This window comes from Mytilus trossulus, chromosome 7 (genome assembly GCF_036588685.1).
Source record: "Mytilus trossulus isolate FHL-02 chromosome 7, PNRI_Mtr1.1.1.hap1, whole genome shotgun sequence".
Taxonomy (NCBI): Eukaryota; Metazoa; Mollusca; class Bivalvia; order Mytilida; family Mytilidae; genus Mytilus; species Mytilus trossulus.
Genome location: NC_086379.1, coordinates 2,640,663 through 2,661,972, shown reverse-complemented (window position 1 = coordinate 2,661,972; position 21,310 = coordinate 2,640,663). Strand labels below are relative to the sequence as shown.

The following is a 21,310-nucleotide window of genomic DNA, read 5'->3' as shown; positions in this document are numbered from 1 at the left end:
CGATGAACATTAAAACTATTTGTTTTGGAAAAAGTTTCTGTTCTTTTTTTTACACTGTATACCTTACAACAAAATTATTTTTTTCTAACGGTGTACATAAACCTATTCAGCGTCAAGATTATTTTTTCCAGGACCTAAACATCTTCTGTAATTATCTTACATTTCTAAGCTGTATTCTACTGTAGCCTTTATTTATTAACCCGCCATAATTTTGATTTTGTATTTACATTGTGTCATTGATCAAATGTATTCGTTCAGTGTATGTAAACTTATGTTTATATTACTTTTAATTGAGATAAGTCATTTCAGTTGATATGTTATCGTGCGTCTTTCTATGTTGTGATTTTACACCATTGTTTCAGATTATGGTGAATGTTGGTACCCATTTAAACATTGAAACCCGCTGCAATTGTATACACTTGTCTTAAGTCGGGAACCTGATGTTTATTAATTGTCGTTTGTTGGTTCATAATTATGTCTTGTTTCTCCCTTTTTATATAGATCATAACGTTGGTTTTCCCATTTTAATGGTTTTACACTACATTTATAGCTCGCTGTGAGTCAAAGCTACTTGTTTAAGACCACAGTTTGACCTATAATATTTTATTTTCTTTTAAACATTGTGACTAGTTGTCTCATTTACACTTGTACAACATCTTCTTTTATCTATAACATCTAGATATTGACAATAATGGTCGGTTGAAAACAAAATTGTACGGAATACGACATGATTCCAATTATGAACTTTCAATTTCTATGTATTAGATTCAAGCAGCGCCTACATACAAATTACATATCTCCTAGTTCAAACAATATTCACAGGCTTGCATGTCCTTTGATGATTTACCTAATAGAAAGTTGCTCCTAACTAGGACACTATTAAACGAATAGTTCCAATCGGTTAAGTTGAAAGTGTTCCTTGTAAATTTTACAGATGCCATTTAACAAGTTGGTTGACCGTTATGAAATACTAGAATTCGATTTACAGACGACAAAATATTTGCTTCTAAAGTCATAACTACAAACCCGTCTCCTTTCTTCCCGAATGTGACTACCGATTGGACTTATAATCCGGTGTGTACTTACATAAGCAAGACGAAATATGACACATTTGAAGCCGAATCTTCTTACTCCGTCGTGGCACCTAATTCCAACTGTTTTTTTTGTTGTGGGTTTTTGTTGTTCAGATTTTAGTTTTCAATGTTCTGTTTTGTGAAATGATGAGTATTTGGGTTTTTTTAAGCAATTGCGTTGTCAGTTTATTTTCGTCCTGTGAGTTTGAATATCCCTTTGATATCCTTTGTTTACACACATAGATCAACTAATAGAAAAATTTGATATGATAATCATTTTTATCCGAATTATTCATAATGTATACGTTTAAAATTAGTCCATTAGATGTTAATTTCTTTTGCTTGATTTATGGAATCAATTATAAATTATACAGTACATCTGCCATATATTTGACGTCATACATTCATGCTCTCTATAATTTGAACTATTTTCAAATTTCATTTAACAAGGCCTGCGTTTTTTGCCATACTGTAGAATACGCTGTCCTTGTTCTGTAGTAAAGTGGTCGGGGTATCAAACTCCTTAATTTTTCCAGTTTCAAGTACCATTACTCTGGAATAATTAAACACATTTTCATGAATGAAAAAAATATTAAGGCAACTTGTATAAGTGTACTGTACTAGATCAAGTTAACAATTCTTTCTTAAGGTAGCACAATACAATATGTTTTGAACTTCCAATCACTAACCTTTGAAATGCTGTAACTTTCTTATGAATGCATGGACAATAATAAAAGAGGTATACATGTATCTAGATAGATAAAAGATTAATCTTTTAATTAATACAATATTTTATTATGCAATCATTATGTAATCAATTATTATATAATTAGTGACAAATCTGGGTAAGTTCACTTGCATGAATTTAGCTCTATCATCTCTTTAGCTATACAGAAATTTTCAACAAAATCTTAAGTAACACATCATGGGTGTCTCAGAATGTCTCTATGGTATTCCATTCGCTCATAAATCTCTAATTAGTGTACACATCCTAACCACATAAAAGAAGATAATGTTTAATTATGTGTAAAATTTGTTCTATACATTTTATCTAAAATCTGAGACACCCTTTTGTAGATAATGGCCATAGAAACAACATATAATAAAATTAACCCTCTAGGGATACCTATGCAGAAACTAATTTCATTTCAAAATGAAAATTTGGGAAAAAAGATTTTAGACACAGTTAACATTATAATTGGTTACATAGTTGTTGCATAATACTAACATTGCATTAATTTGAAAGAATAATCTGTTAGCTATCCAAGACTACCACTTTAATAAATTTTTTAGCATTATTAAGAAAGTTACAGCATTTTAAAACATTGAGTTGGAGTTATAAAATCTTTGTATTCCCGTACGAAAATTTCAACAGGAGTTCAACTGGACTTCAGCTGGACTTGAGCCGTATTCCAGTCTGACTTTGAAAAGTCCGGTCTGACATGAGCCGTACACGAACTTTTTTTTATACTTTGGTTATTTGCCAGCCGGTATTTTTTTAAAAGTCCAACTGCACTTTTTGTAATTCTGACAAGAAAAAAAAGACGGCTGGACTTTTGAGAAATTTTTTTCTTCTGTAGAATGCTCAGCAGGTTTTTTGTCTTAGAAAATTTTACAGTCATTTATGAGCAGGAATTTAGACTTAGAAAATTTTCATCAGCCAAATCTGTCCTTACAAAAATAAAAACTTTGCCACTAGGATTCTGTTCTTTGAAAGAACAATCACTTATAAAATGGAAAAGTTATAAATGAAAATTTGCAAATAATAAAAATGATATCATATTTTTTTACAATATACTAAACTATAAGATGTGATTTTTCCCTAAATTTTCAATTCCATTAATAATAAAATATTTAACATAGACTGTAAATGGAAAGTTGAAATTTTATGTAGGTGACTGAATTTTGATTGAATTGTATCCCAGTTAATATGTTTTCAACAATTATTTAACATTTTTACTATTGCATGAAATAAAACCCCTAGCAAAATTACATCTAATAATAGATTAAATTTATACATTTTTTAGTATATTTAGATTTAATATGATGAATGCATAGAATAAATAGTTATCATCATTTAATTTAATAACAATAGTCTTGTAAATGTAGAAGTGAACATCTGTTTTCAATTAACCTCAGTCTGGACAGGTCACTGGAAGTAGCATCTACACAGAGGTTGATCATGAGGCCATTTGAAGGATAACACATTTCTAAATAAATATATCTGCAATTACTATAAGTTTTATTAAACATTTGATAATTGAACAAATTAATAATTGATTTTCTTTTTTTCAATATATCACACATCCAAAATTAAGACATATATGCAAGAAGATGTACGAAGAAAATTTTTCACGGCTCCTCAAAACAACCTCATGTATTGCAATACAACAAAATTTGAATTTGGAATAAACAGGAAGATGTGTCTTCTTTTTTGAACAAAATTAGAAATTTACATTGGATGTAAAGCAAGTGTTTGGAAGTTCTTTTCACATTATATTAGAGAAGATGGTAGGAAAATTTAGGAAGATTGCTGTTTGCATATATTTTGGATTTAATTCTGGTAAGTACAATGTAATTGAATTCCATAATTTTGGTGATATTATCTGATATGCTCTTTTTTCTTCAACATATTGATGAAATAATTACAACATTATGAATAACTTAATTTTTATACTTGAAGAGTAAAAAAAATAAAGAAAAAAATACATGAATTACTTAATTATGCAAATAAGTGTGCAGTGATTTTCCAAGCTTTACTTTATTGTATGCACTTTGAATTTATTCAGTCTTAATATAAATTAATCATGATGTTTATAACCACACCTTTTTAGGAGTAAGAATTTACAATTCACCATTTCTTAATTTTGCCAGAGTAAGACAGTAGAACAAAAAAGAAATAAGCAGTATATATGCATAATGCCATCTTGTTTTTTTTTAATTTTCAGATTGTAACAAGGGATGCATATCAAATCAGTAGAATCCATCATCTGAAGAAAACTAAGCAGTAGTGGATCAAGAGGGAGGGTTCTGCGAGGTGCCCCCCACCCCCTCATTTGTTGTGGATCAGCCCCTGCTGGGATCACCTTTAAAGGTCAAACAGAACTTTTTGAACTCCAGCTGGACTTTTGCGAGTTCAGCTGGACTTCTTTAAGTTCAGCTGGACTTTTTAAAGGTCAGCCGGACTTTACAGAAGTCCGGTTGAACTTTATAGAGGCCATTTTGTTGCCAGAATTGCCGGCTGGATTTTTGGAGACGAACTTTTATGAAAGTCCAGCTGGACTTTCTAAACCGGACTCCTGCTAATTTAAATATTTCGAGCCGGTTTACGGCTAATTTCGCTGAAAGTCCAGCCGGGTTATCCATTATAAGACATTCAAAGAAAAGTCCAAATGATTATTTTAAGTACGGTTCTCAGTACGGCTACAGTACTGCTACTGTCCGGCTGGAGTACGTGTCATGTTTTTTGTACGGGATCTGCTACCTTAATCCAAATATAAGTCACTGCTATACATATGATGCCATATTAATCAATAGATCATACTTAAGGTTGCAGGAAAAGTATAAGTAAGAAGAAAGGGAAATAAAACAAGATCTGGAGGAAATAACGCATCTGATAACAAGGTTTTTAAACAAAGGAGCCTTTACCCGAATGAACCATAAAAAAAAAAGAAAACTTTTTAAAAAAAATACAAGACTGTTGTGTTATTCGTTTTTTCACTTACAGACCCTTATATTCTATTCTGACCCTCAGAAATGTATTCATTTGTAGTTATACATTTATTTTCAGTTGTAGCTTTCCGTTTTTATAATAACAAAATTGATCTGGTGTGCTTTGTCTGAAAATGTTTAAACAAACAAAAAGTGACCTTGTGTATCATTCACAAAAACAAAACCTTGTTTAAGAGCTTTTTAAGTATGATACTCTCAACTGGTAAACATTTGTGGCTGTCACTTAATATCATGAATGCAGAGTATATGTAAGACATGCGGCAGGTGCATGTAACACCGTACCAAACGCTACGATTGAACTTACATATAAGTATGACATTTTCAGTGAATACAACTTTCCTAATAAAATTTAAAAAAAACTTCGACTATATTGTCAAACGAAAAAATCAGTTATCTTCTTGCTGCTTACTATGTCCCACGAGCGGATGTATACATATAAGACGCGTACAGGTAATTGGCATTATTATAAATTCCTTACCTTGTATAATCCATTATTGTGTTTAATCTATGTGCTATGGTCAATACTGTACAATCAGCAAACTCTGTTCTAATTGTGTTTTGTATAAGTTCATCTGTTTTCAAATCAACGGCAGCAGTTGCTTCATCGAGCACCAAGATTTTTGTCTTTCGGAGTAAGGCTCTTGCCAAGCACACCAATTGACGCTGACCAACACTGTAGCATAAGTTGCATTATATAAAGGCAATGTAATGAAATGTAAAATCACAAAACTACCGAACTGCGAGGAACATTCATAACTGAAAGTCCCTATTCAAATGGCAAAATTAAAAGCTTTATCACATCAAACGAATAAATAACAATCGTCATATTCCGGATTTGGTGCAGATTTTTTTCTTATGTGGAAAATGGTGGATTAAAGCCAGCTTTATAGCTAGCTAAACATCTCGCTCACATGACAGTCAATATATGATTTAACAGAATATTATTTTAAATTTTGACGACATTTCAAATATTTGCTCATCAGGTTCGCCAATAGAAAGTAATGTGCACTTTATACATGTTTGTTTTCCTGTTAAAACTTTTGTAACAATTCAACATGTTGAAAGATTAGTTTTGTCGTACATGTATTACCTTAAGTTTTCTCCGCCTTCAGAACATTGGTGGTCCATACCATCTTCCAATCCTTGAACGAAATCTTTTAAATGGGCATGCTCTAGTGCTCTCCAAATATTTTCAGTTGAGAAAACGTCAAACGGGTCCAAATTCATTCTGATACTTCCACAGAAAAGAACTGGATCCTATATTTGAATAAGTAATGGGAATATCATCATGTCCATAATCCTTTTTAGAATCTAATGCATGCTGGGTAATACTTTCAAAAGTGTACAACAAAACGTTTTAAACAATCGAAATTTAACCAATGACGTGACTTTATTTTGATAAGCTTTTATGGAAAAAAGAAAAAATCAGAAATCAAAGAAACATACATCTCAGCTCAGCTTCACACCAAATGTTTTCTTTGATTTTTTTGAAAATATTTAATGGGTTTTTAGAAATCATGACTAAAGTGTAATGTTGACTACTGAGCAGAGTATACTTTTTTTGTTTTCTTACAGCGGTACATAACAATTTTGCAAGATATCTCTGTAAAATTATCATGAACCATTAATCACGTTCTATTCTTAAATAAATGTTTAATTTCTCAATGATAAAAATAAGTGCCATTCAAACTTCTATACATTTAATGAAAATTCTGAAAAAGTGTCTGCCTATATTGATGTCATGGTAAAAAGTATGTTAACATTTTATTAAAATTAAATCAGCAAAATTAGGATTAATTAATGTGTTTAGTACCAGCTTAATATAAATGAAATTTGAATTTCGGAATATGATACATAAATATTGATACAGCTAAGATAGCTACTCGTTCAATAGTCACAAATCTACGTAGCACTATGTAGGCTCCACGATATTGAGCGCAGCTCATATGATTCCTGCTCTAATTACTGATAAAATCTCACCTGCGGTATGATTGTGATCTTTGATCTTAAATCGTGAAGCCCAATTGTAGAAATATCGACCCCATCGATAACTATATCACCTTTTGCCGGTTCAAGTATTCTAAACAGAGCCATTGTCAATGATGACTTTCCTGCTCCAGTCCTACCAACTATTCCAATCTGTAGTCAAGTAAAAAACAAATATTAAGGAGTAAAAAGGTAATCAACTTTCATATTATACTAGTATGTATGATGTTAGGCCATAACATTGTGTTGGTGTTGTTTTTTTTTGTTTGAAAATCCTGGGATAGTCCTGAAAATATTACAAGCATGTTCGTTCATATTCCAATATTTAAACTTGCTTTCTATAATCAAAAAGTTTATAATAGAAGTCAAGATAAAACTTAAATATTATATAAAGGTGTTGTGTCTACATTATTCTAGTCAGCGATACTCGATTAATTATTTGAAATGCTAAATAAAATACAGACATACACTTAAAATTATTTAACATTCATTCTAACATGACGTCCTTCAAAAGCTTTGAGTACACACCCGTGGTAAAATATGAATATATTGTTTGAGCTGTTCAAATCGTACTCCCACGTCATAAGCTTTTTTATGAATGAAATTGAATAATGATGTAAGAACATTAGCATTTTACGGGAAAATACACGATTGTAAAACCGAAAATCATCACAAGGAAACGTTAACACACGATGCTAAAATGTGTTAAATAACGCATTATATGTATACATATAACATGTATAAGAACAACTTTTATTTAGATTCATCCAAACCTATCTACATACATTTTTGTATGTTATTGTAAATGTGTCACTTATTCAATTTGTATGTTTTTTACGTCATTTTAATAGTGCGTTTATTTACGGAGACGACAAGTAATGCCTTAAATTAGAGCACTTTGATACCCCAAAAATACAGTGTTTGTCCTATTAGAATCGAAAATATTAATGGGGGCTTAAATATATCGTATTTTACCACGGGTTGACCCTTTATGACAAATAGCTTACCCAACAGGATAAAATAGTTGTCATAAAGGTCCAACCCGTGGTAAAATCACGATATATTCAAGCCCCCGTGAATTATGTCCCGCTAGCATGTTTAACCCCGCCACATTATGTATGTACGTGCCTGTCCCAAGTCAACAGCTTGTAATTCAGTGGTAGTCGTTTATTTGTGTGTTACATATATTTTTTTCGTTCATTTTTTGTACATAAATAAGGCCGTTAGTTTTCTTGTTTGAATTGTTTTACATTGTTATTTCAAGGCCTTTTATAACTGACTTTGCGGTATGGGATTTACTCATTGTCGTAGGTACTATAGTGACCTATAGTTGTTAATTTTTGTGTCATTTTTGGTCTCTTTTAGAGAGTTTTCTCGTTGGCATTCATACCAAATCGTCTTTTTTTATATCAAGTTAATAGTAAACATTGTCAAATCAAATATCATATGCAATCTTCCCATACTGAGGTGACATTACAAAGATTCGATTCATTTTTAATCAATTATAGAAAATCATGAAATATTGAAACAACATGACTGCAACTCGAAATGTCTAATAATGATAGCATACAATAAAAAGTTCCTACCTTTTCACAGGGCAAAATTTTACAGGTAATTCCTTTTAATACTAAATCAAGGTCCTCTCTGTAGCGAACACAGTAGTTGTTCATTTCAACACGACCTTCATCCGGCCAGGTTGGTTTTGGTTTCGTTTCTTCAATCCGCCATAACGCCTTTATATCATAATATGTTTGAGTTAACATTGTACACAAAAAACATAAAAACACGACTGTATATTAAATTGAATTTTTTAGTTAATAGAAAACATTTGAAAAGAAATGATAGCTCTTATTCATAGTCATCTTAAAACATATTCTCTTTTGTATATGTTTGTACGTCTGCGTATGTGTTAGCTTCTGTGTTTGTTGGTTTATATCTTGAGAACCTTGCCAGCAAGAAGTTTTGGTAAGTACCTTCAATACTAGATATTTTATATTATATTAAAGACCACAGTCGACTACAACCCGCGCAGAGTGGTGTTTGAAATTACAAACTCAGTGTTAACAGGTTTGTGAATAGACATCTTCGGATTTCAAATGTTTGGCTATGAGCGTTCCTGATGAAGGTAAATCTAGAAAAGCGCTTCGGACGCAATAAATTATAAAACGTGTTGTTTTCCATTTTTTACATCACTGGGTCGATACCTCTGCTGGTGGACTATCAGTCCCCGAGGGTATCATCAGCTCAGTAGTCAGTGCTTCGGTACTGACATGATTTAACAAACTTTACTTAAATTGTCTGTTTATGAATTTTTGAAATTATTATGAAACTAAGGTTTCAACTCCCTCAGGCAAAGTTGGCTTTAGACGAATTCGGCTATTTATTTTAGGTATTTTTGACTTATAGGTCTTCAACATTTTCGGTACACATACATCTTCGAATTTCAAATGTTTGGCTTTGAGCGTTCCTGATGAAGGTAAATCCAGAAAAGCGCTTCGGACGGAATAAATTATAAAACGTGTTGTTTTCCCTTTTTTGTGGCCTTTAAAGATAAATATTAAAGATCGTATGGCCTTAGTGTGCCTGTGACTACCAGAATGAGTGTATTAAGTAACTAGGTTTAATGCTAGTACCGGCTTTGTTTTGTTGCAAAATTTAGTCCATAGATGATTATCTGCCAATCAGACACTCAGTTGAAACTAAACTGTAGTAAATGTGCACGACACATTTAGTATACAACACACATGACATAGTAACATCCAGTTTTTTGTCGAGTTCTTATAACTAAGTTTATATTTTTTTTAAGAATTTGTTTGTGGAAACTAGTTGTTTGTGGAAACCAGTTGTTTGTGGAAACTTGTTGTGTCTATAGTTTCTTATGTATTTGTTAGAGGAATCCAGTCGTGTCTAACCCATATTTCATTGTATGTTTGTTTCACTTCGAGGTTGAGAATCGTTTTTGGTAAATTGAAATTTGGTCTTGTTTAAAGGCAAAAGAATACAAAACATATAATCGAAAATTTGTTCCTTAATTCTTTCTCCATTTAATGAATGGCTGTTATTTATTTTGAATTTATTGAACCATAAAATTAATTCTTGACTCTTCACAATGAAAAATCCGCGAAGCGGATTATGTTAAATGTGAAGAGTCAAAAATTAGTTTTATGGTTCAATAAATTCAAAATAAATTATTGCCATTCATTATAAATAAATGTCTATCAAAAATAAGGCTCAAAGATATATATTAATATGAATAACAACGTACACAGATGTTTGCGTATGAATACACAACGTTAGAGTGGGCGTGTCTTCATAAAAATTGATAACATTGAAAATAAAGCTAATTAATTAACCAATCAGAAGACAGTAAATACACCAAATTTATTTAATATATGAATATAAAATTTAAAAAAATCTAAACATACCTCTTTCGGGGTTTCAATGAATTCAGTGACTCTTTCAATACTAACTATGTTGGTTTCAAAATTGGCATAGTTCATCATAAACCATCGATTAAGATCCTTGATCTAAAGATATGAAACGTTGTTATTGCACTTAATGACAATGGAGTATATACACCTGTCATACACATATCTGTTAAATTGTTCCTTTTAAAATTGTTATACGATGATGACTGATGTACCCATATTTTGACTATTTTTTTTTTGAGTCTGTTTAGTTAAAGCATCAATGTAAATATAACGGAATTTGATGAGACTGTCATCAAAGTGAGAGGGTTAGCGCTATAAAACCAGGTTTAATTCACCATTTTATACATTTGAACATGCCTGTACCAAGTCAGAAATATGACAGTTCTTGTCCATTCGTTTTTGATGCGTTTTGTTATTTGATTTGCCATGTGATTAGACTTTCCGAATTGATTTTCCTCTAAGTTCAGTATTTTTGTGATTTCACTTTTTACAAATATAAAATCCTCATGTTAAATGGTAAATAAACCATCATTGTTTACACGCTGGTACATTTACAGGCATAGGTATACAAAATAAGCAAAATAAATAACAGAAATATATACACCAACAAAACAATTTAATATTAAAAAAATCATTAAAGGGGCACGAGCTGTCAAATCCATGTTAACCTATTTTAATCAAATTTTCAAATTTGGTTTATAACAATGTAAAAACATTTATTCAAACTGTTAAAAGCCTAAAATAAACATTTAACAGTGCATGAGCATGAAAATACATAGTTTCGTGTTTCGTGCGTATTTTAGGCTAGGCGCCATCTAATTAATTAATAGAGTTGACCTTTTAAGTCATCCGATGACCATATAAGCAATATCAACACAAATATAGATATAAATAAATTAAGCAAACTCATGCTGTTGGATTATTCTAGGTCTATTTAATTTCAAATTATAGATGAGAATCAAATGTTTATCATCGATTTTACCTGTATAAGAAAGATTTATGTGGATCAAATCAGTCAATCAAGTAATTTACCTTTGTTTCACTTTCAATGTTGACATTATTTTGCTTTAAATAACTTTACACATACAATTCACGTGTTATCTATCTCAAGCTAAGGGGTTAACTTGAACTTCACATGCATACGGATTCAATGAGGTCTAATTATTCACTTGCAGGTGAATAATTCTTAATCAATGTTTTTTTTTTTAGCTTATTTTGACAAAATGGACCATAGCGAATTACTATTTCACTATTTGCAATTCATTAATGATTTAGCAAAACAAAATAATTTATCTCTTAGCTAGTGCCCCTTTAAGACAATCAGTAACAATTGGGATTGGGCATGAACATATTTCCCCTAGAAAATTAAGTAATGAGAAAACACAATGTAAAACAAAAGAATATTAAAGAGCAACAGAACCAGCTCGCAGAGACTAAAATGACACAGCAATTAACAATTAAAATTAATACAGATATAGGAAGATGTGCTGTGAGTGCAAATGAGACAACTCTCCATCCAAAAAACAATTTATAAAAGTAAACCATTATAGGTAAATGTACGGCCTTCAACACGGAGCATTGACTCACACCGAACAGTAAGATATAAAGGGCCCCAAAATTACAAGCTCTACGGGATGGTTATGTTGCTCTTCAAATGGGAAAACCAACGGTCTAATCTTTATAAAAAAAACGAGAAACGAGAAACATGTTTGTTTTGTATGACTCAATATGTTGTGCTCTTGTTGAGTACTACTTGAAAAGTAATTAATTTAGGTAATCTTGAAGTTCAGGTTTTCTGTATTAGACAATTAAAAGATTAAGATTAGCCATCATTGCAAATTGAATTTCAGATTGAGTTATATATTATCATTTGACTTACTTTATAGGCATACGTAAATGTTAAAGCGGCAATCCCTACAGAGAGATGATCTTTACCAATCAGCGAAAAAATACAGGCACAAAATACTACAATGGCTCCAAGTATATCATTCCTGATGTGTGTCCATCTAGAATAAAAATCACTATTACAGAATGATGTTGAATTCATGTAGATTCAATAATATAATGCAATTCTTATCAGGATTTTCTGGTTGGTCAACTCTGCGATTTAAAGCTCAAAACCTTGCTTTGGCCAAGCATATTTTACTTGTAATACTAACCACTCACTTACTGAAGAGATTAGCTTTGGTCATTTGCATTCGACTTCGATCATATCAGTGATCACTATCCTGCCAACTTTTATAAAGTAAGTCCAAAATCTCAATTCGATCAGAAGTAATCGACTCCGATTATATCATTGATCACCATCCTGCCAACTAAAATAGTAACATTCAAAATCTCACTTCGCCCAGAAGTATTCGACTCGATCGTATCACATATGTATCAGTGATCACCATCCTGTCAACTTTGATAAAGTACGTTAAAAATATCACTTCGGCCAAAAGTATTCGACTACGATCGTATCAGTGATCACCATATTGCCAACTAAATTAATGTACGAATAAAATATCATTTCGGCCGGGAGTATTCGACTCCGATCGTATCAGTGATAGCAAGCTTGCCAAAAACGTGAATGCTACATGCCTTCGACATCCATCTTCATTATATATTGATGGAGTTGCCAATTATCAACATGTTCAAGGTCGATAGTTCTATTTGGGTACTCCAGATGACTTCATCTATAAAACTGGTAATCCTGAAGCGCTATAAGTCAACTCAAAAACTTCCAATTAACCGTGGTATTTATAAATTACAAAGTTTGGAAAATATTCCATATACCATCAAGATTGACACTGTCCTACTATATTTTAATGTGTAAGTTACAATAGCCTCAATTAGTGGCACCAGCATATGGAGTATATGTGTATCAATTGATACGTTACTCTACAGCTAGCTCAACGTACGTTGATGTTGTTGAATGAGGAAATCTGCTTTCTCAAAAGTTGCTAAGACAGGGCTATATTTGTATTCAAATTAAGGTCATCACTCAAGAAATGTTAAGGTCGCCATCATTAGCTGATTGGCTATTATGACGAAAGTGTGTCAGAAGTCACATCTGATATTCTTCTCAGTCAGAAAATCCTTTCATCATTACCGAACGGAACAATGAAATATCATGACGGGTATCGTATACGGTGCAGGCAATGCTTACCCTTCTGGGGCATCTTGTTTCACTCACGGTTTTTAGTGGAGTTAATGTTGTTTCTTATTTAGTATTTATTAAATTGAGAAAGGAAATGGTGAATATGTCAAAGCGACAACCACCCGACCATAGAGCAAACAATTGTTGATGTAAATGTCCCTTGGTTTTGTGAGACTTTGTATCCCTTAGTTTTTATTGTTTTTATGTCTTAGAAAAGTATTATACATGTTATATGTAAATATTATTAACTCACTTTCCTGTTGACCAAACAAGATTAACACAATTACTATAATCATCGCATCGATCTATCAACTCTTGTACAAATCTACTCTCCTGTTGGTATGCTCTTATGGTTGAACAGCCTGATATAGTTTCACCCATATGTGAGTATATTGGTGATCTCGCAGCTGAACTTAATCTTTGCAATTGACGTCGGAATGGCACTGTTGTTCGCTGAATAAAAGAAGGAAACTTCACTATAATTCTTGTTGTTTATGATTATTTATGAAATATTAAGTATTGCTAAAGTTGAACCAAAATAACGTTTAAGCAATTCTACCATTGGTCATCTTTTATTTTACTACATGTAGAACAAGTTACATATTTCTTTGTTTCAAATTTAATTAAACGATCAGAAATTGATCTCCATTTTTTTCCCCAAAAGAACAACAATGACATGTGAACACATTTAGGCAAACTATGTAGAGATAATCTATGAAAGATGAATGCAGCTATGTAAAAATGTAGAATATACTTACTTGGATATACCAAAAAGCAATACTAATTGGTATCACGACCAAAATCATTTGAGGTGTCCCACTGCACATGGCCATTACAGCAATGATAAAATAGAAGGCGCTAACTACTACATCTTTGAACATAAATACAATGCTCTCATCAATAGACTCGATATCTTTTGCAAATCTGTTAATGATCCTACCAAGAGGTGTTGTATCAAAAAAACTCATCGGTGACATAAGCACATTGTTAAGTAAATCAGAATGGAGCTTTTTTGCTCCATTTATCATAGCAACTTCAACCAATTGTTCTGTTATCAGGATCAGTATGCCTAAAATAATTAAAACAAACATTCAGAGTTTGAAGATATATTTTTGCTTGTCTATTTCAATTAACCAAAACAGGTACGACCAAATATTTTGTTTATCATTATCAAATTTAAGATATTATTCATCAAAGGGCTTTTTCCGAATTGATCTCTTTTCAATATTTTTCACTTGAAAAAACTTTCAACAAATACCAAAAATATCTACCCAAATCAAATATGCATGAGAAAGTTAAATAGCTTTATGATTTGAAATACTGTAAACCAACTTATTTTTGCGAATACTTTTTTTCGCGTTTTACCCTTTCTTGACATTTTCACGGCTATTTAATTTCGCGATTATCTGATTTACTTAATGAAGTTTATTAGGGAAAGATCAAAGATTGACATATTTGCGACGATTTATATTCGCGTTATTTTTCTACTCGTGAAAGTCGCGAAAATAAATCGCTCGCGAAAATAAGTTGGTTTACAGTAATGAAACAGTGTTGTACCACTGTTTGATTCCCCTAAGAGTCGTTAAATAAGTTGCAGAATTCAAATTTGTTTCAATTAAGGCAAATAATTGCGTTTGACACGTGTAAGATTTAAATATTTTGCCCAGTACTACAGACAGAATTTCACATACAATATCAGTCATTTCATTTCTTGTAGGATATTATCCATCACTGGACGCTTACTAATCAAATGTTTACATTTTTGTCCTGTGTACAAGCTTTAGTAACCATTTGACCTCTAAGTACCAAAATATTCTTTTGAAAAATAAAAAAACCAAAAAGGATGGTGTTTTCAAACACCAACTTTTTATTTTGATGGATAAATATGTTTGCAAAGGAATGCAAAATTATTTTTTTACAACTTTCAAATTCAAAGGAACATTTTCCGACCCTTTTTCGTATGCAAACAGGGGTGATGTTCTATGGGGTATTACACCTTCAAATCTTGTTCACTTATTTTGAACTTACATCTAATCAATCCTATAGCTCCATACACACCAACTCTCATTTTGATTGATGGTCGGTCCTTTTCGTCAGAATCAGCATCATCGGTTATTTTACATAGCCACACGTTCAAATATATTTCCGCTACATAATGTGACATATTAAAGGCTAATGCAAGTATACACAGTTTTATTCCCATAGCTCGCACATAGGACATTATGACGCTGACCTTCACCTATACAGAACAAAAGTTTGCCATTATGTCTCTACAAAGTTTTTATAGCAATGATAGTTAAGTTGATATTTTTGATATTTTGATTCATACCACGGAACTTTTTAACATCATATAGTTCGTTTCTGTCTGTGTTGCATTGTTTGTTTGTTTACTGTGCACCTCAGTGTTTCTGTTGTAACGTTGTTTGTTTACTGTGCACCTCAGTGTTTCTGTTGTAACGTTGTTTGTTTACTGTACACCTCAGTGTTTCTGTTGTAACGTTGTTTGTTTACTGTGCACCTCAGTGTTTCTGTTGTAACGTTGTTTGTTTACTGTACACCTCAGTGTTTCTGTTGTAACGTTGTTTGTTTACTGTGCACCTCAGTGTTTCTGTTGTAACGTTGTTTGTTTACTGTACACCTCAGTGTTTCTGTTGTAACGTTGTTTGTTTACTGTGCACCTCAGTGTTTCTGTTGTAACGTTGTTTGTTTACTGTGCACCTCAGTGTTTCTGTTGTAACGTTGTTTGTTTACTGTGCACCTCAGTGTTTCTGTTGTAACGTTGCTTTTTTCTATAATTTGTGTTCCCCTCGGTTTTATTTTTGGAAGTCGAATTTGTTTTATTTCGACCGATTTATGACTTTTCGAACAACGGTATACTTCGGTTGTCTTTAGCTACGCGATGTGTGTGGGTTTTTTTTTGTTGCTTTTTGCAGAAAATAATGATGACATAATGTTATAAAGAAATATGAAAAAGTTGAATATTAACGAAGTAGTTGAAATAAGATTACCTAAACTGTTTAAACCAATGGGATAATGTAATTTATACAAGACATACATTTTGTGAATGAATTCCCCTTTTTAACCTTTTGTGTATCTGAAGAATTACTTAATATATAAAAATCAAACATTGATTTATTCATTTCGCTTTACATTTTTATATTATGTTGATTGATTCTTGATTGCATGCAAAATTACTGACATGAAAACGATTTGATCGAGCTGAACACTCGTTATATGTTTATGATATCTATTATTGATATAATAGTTTTCAAAGGTACCAGGATTACGAGCGTTTCGTCTACATAATACTCATCAGTGACTCTCATATAAAATTATTAAAAAAGCCAAACAAGTACAAAATTGAAGAGCAATGAGAATCCAAAATTTTAAAAAATTTGTGCCAAATACGGCTAAGGTAAAATATGCCTGGGATTTATAAATAAGTTAAATAATATACCGTTCCTGATTCAATGGTCTCATCTTCTATCAGGGTTGCCTTTGTGCATTTTTCCTTATCATTCTTTGTGTTACACATTGATGGTTGTCTTGTCAAAGAACGTGAAGATTGTCTGCAATAAAAAGGTAAAATAACAAATAACAAAACTCCAAGAAATATTCAAACGGAAAGGTGCATATCAAATAGGAAAAAATAAATGCTTAACCTTATCAAACATATCAAAAGAATGATTATGTAGATTAAATTATGATTGATAGCTAGCTTCGCCTCTCATTTCGTAAATAATTGTATTCCTTCCTTTTCATTTTACATTTTATGTCAAAATGTACAGTGTGATTAAATATGTCGTTGATTGATTCTTGATTGCATTCTAAATTACTGATATGAAAACGGTATGATCGATATGAACACTTGTTATATGTTGGTGATATCTATATGTTGATGATATATATTATATATATATGTTGGTGATATCTATTACTATGTTTGCAATCAATTGAACACGATTTTATGGTGAATGTATTTATCAACTTAAAAATTTCACATGTTTAGTATTTGATGGAATGGTCATGTATTTTTCAGCATACCGCCTCTTTTTTCCATACGAATTAAAAAGATGATGTTGGTTTCGATAAATTATATTAGATAAAAAAAACATAATTATATATAAAAAAAAATAACCATGTGGTTTGATTGCCATTGCGACAACATTCCACAAGAGACCAAAATGGCATAGACATACACAATTATGGGTCACCATTCGCCAATTAACAATGAGCAAAGTTCCTACCGTATAGTCAGCTATGAAAGTCACCGAAATGACAATGTAAAACAATTAAAACGAGAAAAGTAATGGTCTTTATAAATATACAAAAAATGAACGAAAAAAACATATATGATACACATAACCAAACAACAACCACTGCATTACAGACTCCTGACTTGGGACAGGCACATACATGCATAATTTGTCGGGTTTAAACATGTAAGCGGGATCCCAATCCTCCCCTCAACCTGGTACAGTGGTATAACAATAAAACATACGAACGAACAATAAAAATTAGCTCGAAAATGCCTAAAACTAATTAGATGGACATAAATACAATTAAATAATGAAAGTCTCAATTTTAATTAAGAATTTATCGATAAGGAATTTCGTTTTAAGTAATGAAAAATTGAAACAAAAAGCATCTTTTTTATCCAATTAACCTACATTCAGAAACATATACGAATAATCGTCAGTTATACGTCTACCATTAAAACTCGTGAAATGTTAATAACCAGCATTTTACAGTCATTCAATAGTGATATTAACAGGGGCCAAAAATGTTATCAAAAATCAATCATCTTATAAACACTAGAATTGAGAAGCGCATATACATAAAATAGTGTATACCGATTCAAAATTATCCTCAAATATACGCTAATCTACCAATATATGCAATGATGTTTAATTGTGTAGGTTGGCTCTGTTTAAACAGCTCATAGCGTATAGAAAATCTTACCTATTCAATACACTGCTTTCGTCTTCCACGCATATCTCATTTATAATATCATCTAAGGGGTCTGGGTTGTACATACTTATGTCGTCTATAGCTAACCCTTGTAAATGTTGATTGGAAGTATGATGCAATTTATCATGTAAGGAACTATTCAAATATGTTGTGGAAGAATATGGATCTGCGGACTGTTGTCTGAGAAAGTTTTTCTTCAACAACTTTTTTTCTACGGATTCATTTTCTAATCCATTATCCGTCGTCTTTTTATGTATTTCAGAGTGACGTCTAAGTAATGATGGTCTTTCAGAGTGACGTCTTAGTATTGAGGGTCTAGACTTGTATGATTCGTCCTCGCTTGATTCCAATCTTTTCAATTGTGCTATCTCCGACAGCTGTCTATAATGAGTAAAATGGTATATGATTTACTCTAATTATATGGTATAACTTATTGATTTGATATTTAAAATATAAAATCTATGCATGTTTTGAATTTTCATTAATAGCGCACTGTTTATTACAGTTTATCCATATCTTGTTTCGTTATTAACATAATTATGTTTTTAAAATGCTATTAATTGTAGTAAACATCTGCTGTTGTTTTTTTTCTACGGTCGGGTTGTTGTCTCTTTGACACATTCCCCATTTTCATTCTCAATTTTATCATTTTTTGAATGATAGAATAGTTATATTGGAATTAAAACTAAAACTATTTTAAAAAGAGAAACAATGTTAACAAACACAATAAGATTAAGACGAAATGCTAAACCTAATTAGTTCTGATGAACTTCCACTTCTTTCTAGTTCGGATGCAACTTCTTCTGTTAATGCAAGTGCTGTAAAAAATGAATGATACACAATTTATTAAATATTGAAAAAATAGCATTAAAGTAAAATGTATAGGGTATGCATTTATGTGAAAATAAATGAACTTTAGAGAAATGATTGTTTATTTTAGAGCAACTATATCATATATCATACGACAAAAAAAATATAAAGTCATATCTTTCCTTAATACGGGGTTCACACATTGCCGATTATTGCTCCCGTTTGAGATCAGACAGCGATACGAAACGAAAAGTGACTCAGTCGGATTACTATTCTCAATTATCTGGAATGTCATATCATTGTCTGAACGCAGTCGTATAAGTCCGTAACATATTCCTACGGGTCTGGAAGGGTCCAATTAGTTCGGTGTAGCGCCCCGACAGTTATATGTAAATGCGTCCCGTAACATTCGGGGAAACTCAGCCGATTTTGTCTAGTCGGATTACAATCGTGGCTATGTCGTGACAGATTCTGCTGTATCGGATCAAAATCCTAACATTGTTCTGTGTATTCTGGACGTTGTCCTATGGAACGGGAATGATCTGGAGAAATTTTTCATTGCTGCTGTTCCCCCGATTAAGTCCAGATTCCATCCAGATCTTGTCGATTGCGAACCGTTTTTGCCGAAACCGTTCCGGAACAGTCCCGTTATAAATACGAAATTCCTTTATGATACCCACGTCAGAGTCCCGACAATTACAAATACAATACGACTGAGACCAGAAAAGCCGTTTGTAATGCGATAGAGCGGACCATGATAGGATCACGTTCCGACAGTACCTGATCATTCTGAGTATGCCGACAGTTTTCGAACGGATAACTTCAGTCAGCGTCAGTTCACTGTCTGGTCATTGTCTGATCTCTGTCGGATTACATTCGGTAGAATCGGGACGCAGTCGTGACAGACTGGGTCACATTTTACCAGGCGAAAGATACAAATTGGATAAGAAGCGGATTGAGAACGGGATTATCGGGACAAATTAGCTTGGAAACGGTTGAATATCGACGCTTCCTGAACAGTATCTGATTGTTGTTGTGATTAAACTATTTGTCTTACAAATTTTAATTAAAGTTTGAATTTCCATCCACAATTTACAGTATTTTGTTCAGACAAATTTTAATCTGGAATGGTCCTGTCAAGGACGGCAGTACAAATCGTGAATGTGTGACACCATCTTAAAGGAGGTACAGACGCAATGTTTTTCCCTCCCGAATTTGGAATTACAATAAACAGTCCCCGAAAAAGAGTTTAGCAAAGAATAAGACAAACAAAAAACAATTAAATGTATGATATGTTTATAACAATGAATTAATATCCATTGATCCATTACAAAACTCATAAAAATTTAAATGTTTTTGAAATAATTGCGACAGCTCTGCAATGACTGTTCCAACGAAAATCGTATTGTGAAATGGTATCGAGTGTGTGGCGTAATTACGTCGGTTCTGTCCGGTGGTTAATTTTGGGCATGTTCAAAACTTTGAACGGACGTCCAACGGATAAAATGTCCGTTGAACGTCCGTAAGGCGTCCGTTTTGTATCCGTTACGTGTCCGTTATACATCCGTTGGAGGTCTGGTAGATAAATGCACCAACGGACTTCTAACGGACGTTTAACGAATAAAACGGATGTTAAACGGATTAGAAGCGGACTTCTACCGGACGTATAACGGATAAAACGGATGATGAACGGATCTGAAACGGATAAATGATAATTGAAAATTTCGCGTCAGAAATGCAAATTATTGGTATGTCAAATTTCTTAAGGTTTATGAATTCTTATTATTCATAATCGATCTTAGAGTAAAGGCACGTTTTCACAATCAAGCAGGGAACTTATTTAGGCCAGACACTGCCCTTTGGCGGCATTTTGAAGAACAAACCAACACCAGCACACAAATCGTTTTGAATATTTATGCGATTAACATGTTTTATTATTGTCATCTTGATTTTTCCGTATATCATATTCATCCGTTTTATCCGGTACGCTTCCGTTAAGTGTCCGTTTTTTTGCATTTTCGTCCGTTGGATGTACGTTCGACATCCGTTATGTCCGGTACGAATCCGTTTTCGTACGTTGCGTATCCGTTGTGTGTCCGTTATGCATCCGTTAAACGTCCGTTTTATTCGGTCTGTATATTAACGTATTCCCAACGGATAATAAT

The 21,310-nt window shown here is 32.4% G+C and overlaps 1 protein-coding gene across 1 annotated transcript in view; it reads right to left on the bottom strand.

Moving 5' to 3' along the window:
• Window positions 1–1,334: 1,334 nt before the first annotated feature.
• The window catches only part of LOC134724488 (multidrug resistance-associated protein 1-like), a 59,986-nt gene continuing 40,010 nt past the window's right edge, over window positions 1,335–21,310 (bottom strand). The window contains exons 21-33 of the mRNA XM_063587533.1: window positions 19,087–19,153; window positions 18,327–18,716; window positions 16,822–16,933; window positions 15,393–15,603; window positions 14,123–14,433; window positions 13,618–13,817; window positions 12,102–12,228; window positions 10,217–10,318; window positions 8,378–8,524; window positions 6,786–6,944; window positions 5,896–6,062; window positions 5,284–5,478; window positions 1,335–1,626 (exon numbers count right to left, since the gene is read on the bottom strand). Of these exons, the coding sequence (XP_063443603.1) occupies window positions 1,512–1,626; window positions 5,284–5,478; window positions 5,896–6,062; window positions 6,786–6,944; window positions 8,378–8,524; window positions 10,217–10,318; window positions 12,102–12,228; window positions 13,618–13,817; window positions 14,123–14,433; window positions 15,393–15,603; window positions 16,822–16,933; window positions 18,327–18,716; window positions 19,087–19,153 (2,303 nt within the window). The 3' untranslated portion in view covers window positions 1,335–1,511. The remainder of the gene's footprint in view (window positions 1,627–5,283; window positions 5,479–5,895; window positions 6,063–6,785; window positions 6,945–8,377; window positions 8,525–10,216; window positions 10,319–12,101; window positions 12,229–13,617; window positions 13,818–14,122; window positions 14,434–15,392; window positions 15,604–16,821; window positions 16,934–18,326; window positions 18,717–19,086; window positions 19,154–21,310) is intronic.